The sequence below is a fragment of the Mobula hypostoma genome, chromosome 9, assembly GCF_963921235.1.
Source record: "Mobula hypostoma chromosome 9, sMobHyp1.1, whole genome shotgun sequence".
Classification (NCBI taxonomy): Eukaryota; Metazoa; Chordata; class Chondrichthyes; order Myliobatiformes; family Myliobatidae; genus Mobula; species Mobula hypostoma.
In genome coordinates this window covers 88,027,036-88,043,156 of record NC_086105.1, presented here as the reverse complement: position 1 = coordinate 88,043,156, position 16,121 = coordinate 88,027,036, and the positions used below count along the sequence as shown (strand labels likewise).

The following is a 16,121-nucleotide window of genomic DNA, read 5'->3' as shown; positions in this document are numbered from 1 at the left end:
ATGAACACTGCATCCAATGTGCACCGGTAGTTGAGGCAATGAATATTTAGATTCATTAATGGTCAGTCAAATGGACTGCTTTGTTCTGGATGATTTGAAGCTCCTAGAATTGTTAGGGCTGCACTCATCCACTCAAGTGGAGAGTAATTTTTGATACTCCTGACTTTGTGTCTTGAAGATGCTTTGGTTGCCTGAAGCTGAGTCACTTGCCTCTCACTTGCTTGTATAGTCATGGCATTTATAACTGTTCCAGTCATAGAGTCATACAGACAGTGAAGGGTATTTTAGTCCATTGTCTTCATGCCAACATTTTGCCCATCCACATTAATCCATTTGTTGGCTACAGACTGTATCCTTCCAAGCCTTGTCTATTTAAATGTCTCTTAAACATAGTATTCGTATCTGGTCCCACCACCTCTTCTTGCAGGCAAGTTCCAAACATCAGCCAATTTCTGTGTAAAGCAAAACTTAACCCTAATATCCCATTAAAACACCCCTTGCCCTGTCATGTATCTTTCACTCGGTCTTATAACAAAACACAATAAACTTAGAGTTGATCTATTAAAGGCACATTTATTACTTGCAGGGGGATTTCATCTCCACTTCTCACAATGCAGGTGACCTGTTTTACAGCTCACAAAGTTCATTTTTATACGAGGTTTCAGGCTATTCTTTGGCTATTATGCATTCTGGGAGACAGCTTCTCCAGTTAGTAACTGCAGTCTTGTTTCACTTCTATTCAAGGCCAAACAATGTACCAATCTCCCCTTAGTTACACAATGAACAATGATCAGAACATTACGTGCCTCCTATCACATACACACTTAGCATATAGCAAAGCACTCTGGGATTATACAGGTTCTATTACAAGATTAAATGTATTAAAAAATCTCAAATATAGATTAGATTAGATTATGAGGACACTCAGTCCTCATTTATTGTTATTTAGAAATGCATGCATTAAAAAATGATACAATGTTCCTCCAGAACACATTCCCTCCTTTTTGTCATTACATGACAACACCATAATTTCATAAGCTTCTGCTTTAGAATGCAGTAATAAAAGTAATTTCAGACATTCATATAATGATACAATCTCAGAGCTTTAGTCAAGCAACAGGTACCCATTTTCAGTAACCTCCTTAGCCCTACTATGCTACACAAAAATCGCAAGAGGATGATTGCTAATATTATAAATCCAGTAGTCACTACATAATGCAAGGCAGTAGCCCGCCATCCTCCAACCTCTCAAGTGGCCACCAGCTTCCTGGGGGTTGTAGTTATGGAACTGGTCTCCTATTTCCTTTATCTTCTTCGATGTGATCTGTCAGGTGAGCTATATTCTCCTGGTTCATTTAGTATATAAGTGCAACATTCTTGTCCAATCATAAGACCATAAGACTATTAGACAAAGGAGCAGAAGTCGGCCATTCGGCCCATCAAGTCTGCTCCGCCATTTTATCATGAGCTGATCCATTCTCCCATTTAGTCCCACTCCCCCGCCTTCTCACCATAACCTTTGATGCCCTGGCTACGCAGATACCTATCAATCTCTGCCTTAAATACACCCAATGACTTGGCCTCCACTGCTGCCCGTGGCAACAAATTCCATAGATTCACCACCTTGTGACTAAAAAAATTTCTTCGCATTTCTGTTCGAATGGGTGCCCTTCAATCCTTAAGTCATGCCCTCTTGTACTAGACTCCCCCATCATGGGAAACAACTTTGCCACATCCACTCTGTCTATGCCTTTCAACATTTGAAATGTTTATATAAGGTCTCCCCTCATTCTTCTAAATTTCAAGGAATACAGTCCAAGAGCGGACAAACGTTCCTCATATGTTAACCCTCTCATTCCTGGAATCCTTCTAGTGAATCTTCTCTGTACCCTCTCCAACGTCAGCACACCCTTTCTTAAATAAGGAGACCAAAACTGCCCACAGTACTCCAAGTGAGGTCTCACCAGCGCCTTATAGAGCCTCAACATCACATCCCTGCTCCTATACTCTATTCCTCTAGAAATGAATGCCAACATTGCATTCGCCTTCTTCACTACCGACTCAACCTGGAGGTTAACTTTAAGGGTGTACTGTACGAGGACTCCCAAGTCCCGTTGCATCTCAGAACTTTGAATTCTTTCTCCATTTAAATAATAGTCTGCCCGTTTATTACTTCTGCCAAAGTGCATAACCATACACTTTCCAACATTGTACTTCATTTGCCACTTCTTTGCCCATTCTTCCAATCTATTCAAGTCTCTCTGCAGACTCTCCGTTTCCTCAGCACTACCGGCCCCTCCACCTACCTTCGTATCATCAGCAAACTTAGCCACAAAGCCATCTATTCCATGATCCAAATCATTGATGTACAATGTAAAAAGAAGCAGCCCCAACACGGACCCCTGTGGAACACCACTGGTAACCGGCGGCCAACCAGAATGGGATCCCTTTATTCCCACTCTCTGTTTCCTGCCAATCAGCCAACGCTCTATCCACGTATGTAACTTTCCTGTAATTCCATGGGCTCTTATCTTGTTAAGTAGACTCATGTGTGGCACCTTGTCAAAGGCTTTCTGAAAATCCAAATATACAACATTAACTGCATTTCCCTTGTCTAACCTACTGGTAATTTCCTCAAAAAATTGTAATAGGTTTGTCAGGCAGGATTTTCCTTTAAGGAATCTATGCTGAGTTCTGCCTATCTTGTCATATGCCTCCAGGTACTCTGTAACCTCATCCTTGACAATCAACTCCAACAACTTCCCAACCACCGATGTCAAGATAACAGGTCTATAATTTCCTTTTTGCTTCCTTGCCCCCTTCCTAAATAGCGGAGGGACATTTGCAATCTTCCAGTCCTCTGGAACCATGCCAGAATCTATCGACTTCTGAAAGATCATCACTAATGCCTCCGCAATCTCCACAGCTACTCCCTTCAGAACACGTGGGTGCATTCCATCTGGTCCGGGAGATTTATCTACCTTTAGACTATTCAGCTTCCTGAGTACTTTCTCTGTCGTAACTGTGACTGTGCACACTTCTCTTCCCTGCCACCCTTGAGTGTCCAGTATACTGCTGATGTCTTCCTCTGTGAAGACTGATGCAAAATACTCGTTCAGTTCCTCTGCCATCTCCTTATCTCCCATTACAATTTCTCCAGCATCATTTTCTATTTTCTATCAGGGCATACGTGCTTCCTTTCTTGGATAAAACAAAGCCCAAAGCCGTTCAGGTTTGCAATACCACTGTATGGACCACCACCAATTCTGCCAACAATTTAGATATTACTTATTGGGTTTGATTGAGTATATATGCAGTTTCATTTGCTAACTTTTCCAATGCTGATGCAATGTTAATCAGTTCCTGTGCTGCTTTACTGGTTCCCTAGGCAAGTATTCCTTCCCTGGGGACAACACTAAGTCCTTTTACCTTGGGGTTAGCATTGTCTTATGGGGGTTTATACCATCCTCTAAGACAATTGTTGTTTCCAAATTTATATCCCCATCTTCCCACAATGAAATTCTGGCTGTACCGATAAGGGGAGAAAGGGGTGTATGTTTCTGAGTCCCATCACCATTATACCAGAAACCAAACATATCCTGGGCTGAGGGCTTGGACCAATTAAAGTTAACAGTTCATCTCCGTTTCATTGAAGGGCACCCTTTTCTACATGTACCAGGACAGCTATACAAACCCAGCATCTTTGGTATTCGTGGCAATCACATCCGTCAGGGAAAGGACATGAGCTAAACCAACTGCCATCATTATGACACTCAGTGGTTTGATTTCTTTTCTCTATGTTGTTAGGTACCTTTTTACAGAGGCATGAATCCATGATGGCTTTTCTCTTACCTTCATGGCTATGTTAGTGACCAGCAATACCTGAAATGGTACTTTAAATTGAGGTTCCAAAGAGTTCTTTCTTTTAAATGTCTGCACCACAATGTAGACTCCAGGCTCGATGTCATGGCATTTAAGGTCCACTACAGGTTGCTGGGCTTCTTTTCTCTGTTGATAATATTTAATGATGCTTTTTGTCAGGGCGATACAATAATTCATCATGCTGTCATGCAGGTTGTGTACCTCCATTTGTCTAATTCCTAGTGGCGCATCAAATGGCAGGCACAGGGGCCGTCATGTGGGGACAGGCCAATGGTACTATTAGCAGTGGCTCGAATAGTCATCAGAACCAACCTGTTTCTGCTTTTGTCCAGTTTCCTCACACATCTTGCAAAGTTTATTTTTAATCGTTCTGTTCATCCTTTCCACTCGGTCTGCTGACTATAATGGATATCTGCAATGGAAATGTTGATCCACCTGTAAGGCTTTGCATGCTTCTTTAAATACTTTACCAGTGAAATGGCTACTGTTGTCACTAAATAGTTTCCAGGGAATCACGAATCATGGGATTAATTCCTTTAGCAAACATTTCCGCTACTGTAACTGCATCTTTCTCTGTACAAGGAAATGCTTCAACTCATTGTGAGAACACACCAATAATGACTAATACATACTTATACCCTTCACATTGAGGCAAGTCAATAAAGTCCATCTGTAAGTGTGCAAAAGGGCCACCTGATGGCAGGGTATGAGCCCCTGTTACTTGTACCAGTTTTCCCAGATTCTGTCTACAGATTTGTTCTGTAACTTGAGGTACTTGAGGGCATACCAAGTTTGGGTTATTTGATCAATTGTTCCCCTCTTGCCCACATGTGTGAACTTGTGAACAAATTGGGCAATGCACAGTACCAATTTACCTGGGGCCACAATGTGTCTTCGGGGTGAAAGCACATACCATTGTGCTGCTTACAACCTAGCTTTTCCCACTTTACCCTTTTGGCTGATAGAGCAATGGACTAGTATTCTTGTATGTCCACCAAGGAGGGAGGTATCATCAGGGCCAACTGTGTGAGGCATGTGCATCTGACACAACAGGGGTGGGCCTAATTGCTGCCACTTTTGCATTACAATCTGCTGCTTTATTACCCTTAGAGACCTCATCCATATCCTGTACATGGTTTTCCCATATTTACATAGAGCCAAGCTGCTAACAAAGAAAATTAAATCTGCATTAGCAATAGGAGTATCAGTAAGGTCCACACAGGGTTTTATTACTTCTTGTGTAACACTTTCACAGCGGTGTGGATCGCTGTCTTCCTCCGTGGGGAGAAGAGTGTCCAAATTAAGAGTTGCACAGCAACTAATTCTAATTCTAACATTCGGGTTTGTTAATAACTCGATTTTGCACTTAGTTTGTCAGGTGGGGGTAAGATATGGGACATAGACATGGGTAATAGAGTCAGAGACTGCGTATGCTGTACAGCAGGGCAAGTGGCTGCCACCATTGGAAGATGACCCGGTAGAACTCTGGCTATTGGTCTAACTGAGCACTGAAATAAGCAATTGGCCTTTGTCTTTCCCTGTGGTCCTGAGCCCAAGTGGCCTGAGCAAAGTCATTCTTATGGTGAACAAAAAGGTGAAAGTCCTTACTATAGCCCAGTAGTCCCAAATCTGGGGCAGATATCATTGCCTCTTTTATATGTTCAAATGCCTTCTCAGCTTCCGGAGTCCAGCAAAATGGATCTGGTTGACTGGGAAGAGATATCTTCTGTAGGGGCCTAACAATAGCTGCATAATCTAAAATCAGCTGTCTACAATATTCAGTCATCCCCAGGAAATGCTTCATTTCCCTATGAGTCGTTGACTGCTGGCCTTTGACTATTGCTTCAACTGAGTCTTAACAAATGACCTTGTATTCTGGAATAAGACTATACTGGGATACTCCCAGATAAGTAACTTCTGGTTGTACAAACTGTAGTTTCTGCTTTTATACTTTATGAACTTTCTTAGCTATTTTATGTAAAAAGTAAAGGGACTCCTACTCTCAAGTTTCCTTGCTTGAGGAGGTCATCCACATACTGCATTAGAGTAAAGCCGCCTGGGGATCTCCTTACCATCTTCCATTTGCAATTTACATGGCAAAACACTGATTGAATCAAAGATATTTTCCAAGAAATGTCAGACTCAAAATCATTATGTCAAAGGTCTCAAGCAACATCTTTTATGTTCTGTAAAAGAAAGCAGGCTTGTTGTAAAGCAACTTCTAGGATTGCTCCCAAAATATTCCAATTGGTCCAAAGTTGTTAATTTCAAATTCCCAATTTAACTGGCCAGCAAAGAGCAGTTTCCCCAAATGCTCATTCCCTCTGAAATGTGGACGTCTTATATCCGGAATACAGGTGCACAGGTTTCCATTTCCTTAACCTGGATTCCACATGGTCAGTATGGAATCCAGGTCTCTCTAAAATCAAAAATTGTGAAAAATCTCAAAAATCATGAAAAGCAAATAAGGAAACACAAACCAAAAAACACAGACAAGACAAAACAAAAAATCCATTCTTTTACCTTTCTTCCTTCAGAACTTTTACAAGTAACTGTAAAACTTACAGTTAATTCTCACCATGAAAAACCTTCACACATCTTGCAAAGAACCAAGGGGGGGAAAACTGCTGTGTGGGGGCCCCAACACATTAGCACATTTTAAAACAAAAGCAAATTCACTCCAGAGTAAAATATTTCCCTTAATCACCTTGTTTTCTTCTGAGCACAAGATTAATTCAAACTTCCTCTCAATATTGAACAAACACAGAATGGCCTTTGCTCGCGCTCTCTCTCTCTCTCTCTCTCTCACTCACTCACTCAGAGGCACACATACTCATTCTCAAGTGAACTCACATGTGGCCACACTTCACACAATTAAAAGGTACAAACCATTCACACTTTACTGCAGCTTTTCTATCTGTTTTAAACATTTTGTCTGATCTACAGTATTGTGTTTCTTTTCATGTACCTGTACTGATTTCTGTATCACTTTCGTAGCCACCTTTAAATCACTGCACTGTTTCTTCAATCCCTCCACCTCCATCCCAGCTACTCAGCTACCTGTTCTTTTCTTTAGCCGGCTTTTCACATTGTAACTGAAGCTGGTACATCCATAGCTCTTTGTGTCTACACATCAGTAAGTTTCTCTTTCTGGATCAGGGAAAACCACACCCTATCCCATCACTCACTTACCATGGAGTCCTCAATAACTGCAGTCTAATCCTGCTCCACTACAGCATCCTGTGGGGTTCAAACCTTATGTAATGTTTCCTCAGCTGATACTGTAATTTTTTTTATGTATGTTTGTTGATTTAGAGGCAATCAATTACTACTGCTTCTCTTTGACTCACAATAATTTAGTGCATCCCGAATGCTAGACCAACCCTTTCTTGTGTTCCTGATGCAATCCTTTAACTTTTACTGACTTGAGCCCTGTGTCCCAAAACCTCCCTGACACTGAACCTTCTTCTTCTGAACCTCCCTCACTTCTTTCACATGTACCTTTTTACTGACCCATTCATTTTAGCATTTCTGTCACCATTCCAAATGCGTTGGAGTAATGGTGAAAGAAACCAATCCATGCAAGGCCACAGCATAGACCAAAATATAGGACAAAAGCGAAACAGAAACCCAAGGTCTGACTCTGAGAGGGAAAGTCCATAGGAGCGAAAAGGAACTTTCTTTTTGGCAATCGCTATGAGTGGGACATTTCTCTCAGTCACCAGAATCCTCCCACACTGCTACTGCACCTAGACAAGTGATCTTGGTGGAACCTCCAAATTCTGTTGTTACCTTTCGCTAGGTCTTATAACTAAGCACAATAAACTCAGAGCAGATCTATTAAAAGTGCCTTTTTTATTTGCAAGGTCTGGAGGAACATTGTTTAGTTTGGTTGTATATATGTACAGTCAGATGATAATAAACTTGAACTTAAAGACAAACATGCCTACGCCTTCTTCACCTTCCATTGATCAGTGTTATCACTTTGAGGGAACTGTGAACTTCGACTCCTGGATCTCTCTGTTCATTAACATTCCTTGCTGCCTTATCATTCACGTATATGTCCTACTCCTTTTTGACTTTCCCAAATGTATTGCACTTGTCAGAAGTAAATTCTATATGTCAATGCTCTTCCCAACTTTTCAAATGATCTGTGTCCCGGTGTAGCCTTAGATAGCCTGCCTAGCTATCCACAACATCCAATATACTTGTCATCTGCAGACTTAATAATCACAGCTCCTTAGTTCATGTCCACTTTGTGAAGATAGCAAAACTGCCAGTACCAATCGTTGTGATACAGCACTAATCATAGACTTCCAATCAGAAAAGCAATCTTCCACCAGCACCTCTGCCTCCAATCACCAAGCCAATTTTTGACCATTTAGACAGGTAACTTAACCTTTTGAACCAGTCTACCATGTATATGCCTCCTTAAATCCATATGGACAACATCTACACCCAGTCGTCATCAAGCTTCTTTGTTATCTCCTCAGTAATCACAAATTAATGAGAAATAAATTCCCCTTCCCTAAACCATGCTGACTGTAGCTAATTAGTTGCAGCCTTTCCAAATGTACATAAATCTTATCTCTTAGAATTTTCTCCAAACTCTTTACTAACTGAGCTTCTAGTTAACAGTGACCCTACATTGTTAATAGTTAGGGACTCGGTAATGTCACTGCATGTCAAGGGTAGGCGGTAAGTCTCTCTTTTGTTAGAGGTGGTCACTGTCTAGTATTTTTGTACTTTGAATGTTACTTGTGACGCAAGCTCATGTTACAATGTGGTCGTGGTCTTGCTCTTGCTGCATGCAGGCATGAGCTGCTTTATTTGTTGAGTTATGAATGGAATTAAATATTGTGTAGTCAATTTAAGAAGTAAATCAATAGTTGTAAACTTCTTTGGGATGTCTTAAGGTCGGGCATAGTAAAATGCCAGTTAATTTTAGAGTGACCTGTTCCTCATTCCACTCTCCTTGACTGTACTGTATTAGTTATCTGGTTCCTTAATAACTTCAAGGAGAGAGGAATACTGATAAACATTTGGAGTTGGGGTCTAAGTTTGTGAGACCAATTCTAGTGTTCAGTCAGCAAGCCCAATTTTTATCTTCAATGGATATAAAACCAGAAAAATGCTAGGTCAGAGGACAGTATATTTCCAGTCTTAATACCCCTTCAATCTACCGACCTCTGACTGTTTGGTCTGCAGTGCTGAAGTAAAACAACAGCTTCAAGAAAAGGCAAAACTGGAAAAAGGCTTGCAAAGATTAAAAGAAATGGATAAATCCAATGGGGAGTACAAGTGAGTGTACACTTTGAAAACATATTGATATTTTTTTCTAATAGTACAAGTACCTCTTGGACAACTGTTAATGAACTCTCATTAACTAAATGCAATCAATAAAAAGGCTTTATTGGGAACTGGAATTCCATCTCAAAAAAGGACATCCAACTAGTTTCTTTCTTCAATTTAGTAGTATTATGATACAATGATAAGGAAACTTATAGAATGGTTCAATGCTATCAACTGATTGTGCTGGGCTGACTCTTTGAAGGAGCTATCCAATTACTTCCATTTCCTTGCTCTCTATCTATAGCCATGCAATTTCTGTTTTCAAAAAAAAAAATACTGGTAAGCCATCTCCCATAGCCATTTTAACCCATCCATTCTGGATCATAATGGCTTACTGCTGTGTTTTAAAAAAAAATCCTCTGTGGTTTCAGAGGTTGACTGATCGTAAGAATCTAGCTTTATCCAAACAAGAGGGAAAGAAAATCCCATTGATAGAAACTATCTGCAATTAGTCCTGAAATTATTAACTTTTCCGGTTTTGATAAAAAATCATTGACCTAAAACGTTTTTTGTTCCCCTTTCGGCACTTGGTGTCTCATGTGCTGAGTATTTCCACCTTTTTCTGCTTTGATTTCAGATTTTCAACATTGTTTTATTTTACCTTTGTATCTATTTTTAGACTACCTTACAACATTGAAGGAGGCCATTTGGCTATGTATATCTCTGCCAGCTCTCTTGAACAATTTCAGCTATTCCATTCTCCTATTTATTTCCCTGCAACACATTCTCTCTCGTCTGGTCATCAACTCATTCTCATTTTTCCACTACAACTACACTAATTTACAGTAGCCTGCTAACCATCATTTGTATGAGATTTGGGATGAGACTAGAGCTCCCAGGGAAAACTTGTTACAGGAAGTCATATTCAAATCAGTGTCCTAGAACCATAAGGCACCACTGTTATCTGCTGAACCACTATGGCACCCATGTTGGGTTATTTGGATGCCTTAATATTTATAATAATCATTGGTTGGCATGGATGTGGTGGCCAAAGGGCATGGTTCTACGCTGTGCGTTTATGAAACTATATCCACTTTGACATGTCACATTCTGTGATAGTTGAATTTTAATGAATCATTAATATCTGTTTTGACTGTTACGGCTTCCTCCCATTTTCCTTAAATGAGCTGGTTTCCATTTTCAGAAAACTTGTAGCAAATCAGCACTTGATTTCAGCTGCAGTGTAGGTTTGAAAAATTCATTCATAAGAGCGCAAGACATAGGAGCAGAATTAAGCCAATTGACCCATTAAGTCTGCTCAACCATTCAATCATGGCTGGTTTATGTTTCCTCTCAACTCCATTCTCCCCGTAACCTTTGACATCCTTACTAATCAAGATCTTATTAGAGTCTGCTTTAAATATACTCAGTGACTTGGCCTCCACAACCATTTGTGGCAATAAATTCCACAGATTCACCATACTCTGGCTAAAAAAATTCCTCCTCATCTCTGTCATAAGGAGACATCCTTCTATTCTGAGGCTGTACCCTTTGGTCTGACACTCTACCAGTATTTGAAACATCCTCTCCATTTCCACTGTATCTAGGCCTTTCAATATTAAGTAGGTTTCAGTGAGATTCGCCCCCCCCCTTCTAAATTCCTGCAAGTATGGGCCCAGAGCCATCAAACGTTTCTCATAAGTTAATCCTTTCATTCCGGGATCATTCTTGTAAACCTCCTGGTGCTCTCCAATGCTTTCTTGGATATGGGGCTCAAAACTGCTTACAATACTCTAAATGCCTTCTAACCAATGCCTTATAAAGCCTCAGCATTACATACTTGCTTTTATATTCTAGTCCTTGAAATGAATAATAACATTGCATTCCCCTTCCCACTGACTGCAAATTAACCTTTAGGGAATCCTGCACAAGGACTCCCGAGGCCCTCTGCACCTTTAATTTCTGAATTCACTTTATATTTAGAAAATAATCTACCCATTTATTCCATTTAGAAAATAATCTACCCATTTATTCCTTCTACAAAAACGTATGACTATACACTTCCCTGCACAGTAATCTGTTTGCCACTTCTTTGCCCATTTTCCTCAGCTGACACTCTCCTTCTTCAACACACCCTGCCCCTCCATCTAATTTTGAATAATCCACAAACTAGTCCACAAATCCATAAATTACGTCGTCCAGATTTTTAACGTATAAGATGACAAGTAGCAGAACCAATACCAACCCCTGTGGAACACTGCTAGTCAATGATAGCCAATCAGAGAAAGCCCCTTTTATTCCTCACTTTGCCTTTTGCCAGTCAGTCAATCTTCTGTCCATGCTAATATCTTTTCTACAATACTACAGGTTCCTATCTTATTCAGCAGCCTCATATGTGACACCTTGTCAAACACCTTCTCAACATCCACAGACTTCTTTGTCTGTCCTGCCTGTTATTTCCTTAAAGAATTCTAACAGATTAGTCAGGCAAGATTTCCCCTGAAGGAAACCATATTGACTTCAGCCTACTTTATTGTGTGCCTCCAAGTACCTGAAACCTCATCTTTAGCAATGGACTCTTAACTCTGCTATTTATAGTCAGCCTATAATTTCCTGACTTTGCCTCCTTCCCTTCTTAAAGAGTGGAGTGACACTTGCCATTTTCCAGTCCTCTGAAACCATTCCAGAATTCTTCAGAGATGTTTACTGATGCCTCCATGATCTCTTCAGTGACCTATTTCAGAAGCCTGGGGTATAGTCCATCTGGTCCAGATGACTTATCTACCTTTAGACCTTTCAGCTTCCCAAGCACCTTTTTCTTATTAATAGTAACTACACTCTCTTCTACCCCCAACACTGGTGAAGAATGACACAAAATACATTCAATTCATCCATTTGTCCTCCATTAATACCCCTGTAGTGACATTTTTCAGTGGTCCGATGTCTACTCTTGTCACTCTTTATAGATCTGAAGACACTTTCAGTATCCTCTTTTATATTACTGGCTAGCTTACTTTCATAGAACATAGAAGGTTACAGCACCAGTATGGGCCCTTTGACCCACAATGTTGTGCTGACCTTTTAAATTACTCTCAGATCAATCTAACACTTCCTTCCCACTGAACCCTCCATTTTCTATTATCCATCTGCCTATATAAGAGTTCCTTAAATGCCCCTAATGTCTGCCTCTACCACCACTGACTCTGTGTATAAAGCATACCTCTGACATCTCCCCTACACTTCCCTCTAATTGCCTTAAAATTATGCCCCTTTGTATTAGCCATTTCTGCCCTGGGAAAAAGTTTCTGGCTATCTACTCAATCTATGCCTCTTATCATCTGTACACCTCTATCAAGTCACCCGTCATCCTTCTCTCCAAAGAGAAAAGCTTTACTCATTCAGCTTTTCCTTATAAGACCTCCTCTCTAATCCAAGCAACATCTGTACCGTTTCAAAGCTTCCTTTAATGAGGCTACCAGAACTGATCATAATATTCAAAATTTCATAGAAACTTAGAAAACAGCACAATACAAGCCCTTCGGCCCACAAAGTTGTGCTGAAGATGCCCCTACCTTAGAAATTACTAGGCTTACCCATAGCCCTCATATTTCAGCCTTTCTCTCCTAACTGAATTTTTGTTGCATTATATTTTTTGCTATATTGTATGCCATCTCATTTGCTGTTTTGACTTCCCTTGTCAGCCATATTTGCCTCATCCTCTCTTTAGAATGCTGCTGCTTCTTTGGGATGAACTAATCCTATGTTCCACATTACCAGAACTATCTAAGAAGTTCGGGTATGATGTACTGAAAGCTATTTTAAGAAAGAGAAAAATTCTGATTGAAGTTTGAGACAAAATCATGTGCACATCAGTCCTGGCAGGGTTTGCAGTCCATTACTTCCTACCAGGCAAAACCTAACATCATGAATGGCTGTGACACTTCACCCCCAGATGAATTCAACACCTTTTGTGCATGCTCTGAAAGAGAGAATGAAACTACACCTGTGTGAGTCCCTGCAACATCTTGTGACCTTGTGATCTGTCTTGGAGGCCAACGTCAGAACATCTTTCAAGAGGGTGAACCCTTGTAAAATGGTCCTGATGTTATATTTGGTAAGGCACTGAAAACCTGTGCCAACCATCTTGTAGGAGAGTTCAAGGACTCTCTACTCCAGTTGGAGGTTCTGGCCTGTTTCAAAAGGGCGATAATCATACTAGTATCCAAGAAGAACACAGTGAGCTGCTTCAGTGACTATTGCCCAGTTACACTCACATCTATTGTGATGAAGTACTTTGAGAGGTTGATCATGGCCAGAATCAACTCCTGCCTAAGCAAGTACCTGAACCCACTGTAACTTGCCAATTGCCACAATAGGTCAACAGCAGAAGCAATCTTACTGGCTCCAAACTTAGCCTTGGATCACCTGGACAATAGCAATACCTACATCAGGCTGCTAATTATTGATTACAGCTCAGCGTTCAACACCATCATACCCTCAGTACTAATCAACAGCTCTAAAACCTGAGCCTCTCTACCTCCCTCTGCAACTGGATCGATTACAGTCAGTATGGATCAGAAATAACATCTCCTCCTCACTGACAATCATCACAGGAGCACCTCAAGGATGCGTGCTTAGCCAATTGCTCTACTCTCTGTACATCCACAACTGTGAGGCAAGGCACAACTCAAACACCATCTGTAAATTTGCTGATGACACAACCATTGTTGGCAGAATTTCAGATGGTGACATGGAGGTGTACTGGAGTGAGTGGTGTTGCAACAATAATCTTGTACTCAACATCAGTAAGACCAAGGCATTGATTGTGGACTTCAGGAAGGGGAAGTAGAAGGAACACACACCAGTCTTCATCTGGGGATCAGCATTGAGAAGGGTGAGGAGTTTGAAGTTCCTGGATGACAACATCTCTGAAGATCTATCCTGGGCCCAGCATATTGATGCAATTACAAAGAAGAAACAACAGTGGCTCTATTTCATTGAGGAGTTTGAGTTTGGTATGCACCAAAGACTAGCAAATTTCTACAGATTTACCTTGGAGAGTATTCTAACTGGTTGCATCACCATCTGGTATGGAGGGGCCAATGCACAGGATTGGAAAAAGCTGCTGTAAGTTGTAAACTCAGCTAGCTTCATTATGGGCATTAGCCTCCCCAGCACTGAGGACACCTTCAAAAAGTGTCATCTATCATTAAGGACCCTCATCAGTCAGGATATCAACTCTTCTCATTGCTACCATCAAGGAGCCTGAAGACACACACTCAACGTTTTAAGAACAGCTTCTTCCCCTCCACCATCAGTTTGCTGAACAGACAATGAACCCATGTGTCATATTTTGTAACTCTAAAGCATAAAAACTAATTTAAAGTAAAAGACGTAGAGTCCTAAATGCAAGCCTAACAGTTTTACTTCAAGCGAGACGCTCATGTATCCTGTGGTGGCGTGATGACATGTGCCAATTACGTACTTTTACAGATACCCCACAATGCATCATATAAACAACAAAGAACGCTTTAATCAAGCACTATATTTATAATATTACTCAAATATTACTTAAATATTAAATGCACTACACCATGTACACTATCTCAGTAATTTTTCCCTTTTTGCACTAATTTAATTTAATTTTTCTATATTATTGTAATTTGTAATTTTAAATGTATTGCACTGTACTGCTGCCACAAAATAGCAAATTTCATGGCAGATGCCAGTGATATTAAATTTGATTCTGCTCCCAGAAACTCCAGCCATTGCTGCTCGACTGTCATCCCTGCTGATGTCCTCTTCCATTCAACTTTGGCCAGCTTCTCTCTCATGCCTCTGTAGTTATCTTTACTCAGCTGTTTTACTAATACATTTGATCTTAGCCTTTTTCTCTCTCAAACTGCAGGGTGAATTCTATTATATTGTAATCACTGTCTCCTAAAGGTTCTGTCTCCTAAGGGTTCCTTCTCCTTAAATTGTATTTACAGGACAGGAACTATTTTGTATTGATTGGTAGCTGCATATCTGACCGAGCAAAAATGATGTGGAACGCCTCAAGGGTCCATACTAGGGCCTCTTCTGTTTAACATATACATGCTCCCTCTAGCTCAAATCATGGTAAGCAACAAAATATATTACCATAATTATGTGGATGACACTCAGATTTATATCAGTGTCATCAAGTGACTATGGTCCTATTCAATCACTAAAAAACTGTATTGAACAAATCACTCATTGGATGAGCCAAATTTCCTCCAGAAAACTGAAATAATTGTTTTTGGTGCCAAAAAAGAACAATTAAAAGTCAGTGCTCACTTAGAATCCATGTTGTTACAGACCACAAACCAAGCCAAAAACTTTGGTGTTGTGATGGACTCCGACTTAAATTTTAACTGCCATATTAAGACAATTACAAAGACAGCCCACTACCATCTTAAAAATATAGCAAGGGTTAAAGGGCTTACAAGATCTAGAAAAACTCGTCCATGCATTTATTTTTAGTAGGGTTGACTACTGTAATGGCGTTTTCACAGGTCTCTGTAAAAAAAATTCCTTCAGACAGCTGCAGCTCATTCAAAGTGCTGCTGCTAGAGTCCTCACTAAGACCAAGAAAGTAGAACATATCAGTCCAGTTCTCCGATTGCTACACTGGCTTCCTGTCTGTCATCCAGGGGATTGAATTTAAAATATCACCACTGGTTTATAAAGCACTGAATGGTCTAGCGCCAAAATATATCTCCGATTTCTTGCTGCATTATGAACTTTCCTGATCTCTCAGGTCGGCTTACCTTCCCAGGGTCAAAACTAAAATATGGTGAAGCAGCTTTTAGTTACTCTGCTCCACATATCTGGAATAACCTGCCAGAGGATCTGAAGTATGCCCAAACTTTAAGCTCTTTTAGATCTAGGCTTAAAACTTTTCACTGTAGCTTTAAATTAGAATC

At 40.4% G+C, this 16,121-nt stretch overlaps 1 protein-coding gene across 6 annotated transcripts in view; it reads left to right on the top strand.

Annotated features, from left to right (window-relative positions):
• The window catches only part of iqce (IQ motif containing E), a 121,588-nt gene that overhangs the window by 62,191 nt on the left and 43,276 nt on the right, over positions 1-16,121 (top strand). For 5 of the 6 annotated variants that reach the window (XM_063058628.1, XM_063058631.1, XM_063058632.1 and 2 more), the window contains one exon: positions 9,091-9,183. The exons of the other annotated variant lie outside the window; for it this stretch is intronic. In XM_063058628.1, the coding sequence (XP_062914698.1) occupies positions 9,091-9,183 (93 nt within the window). The remainder of the gene's footprint in view (positions 1-9,090; positions 9,184-16,121) is intronic. 6 annotated transcript variants of the gene reach the window in all.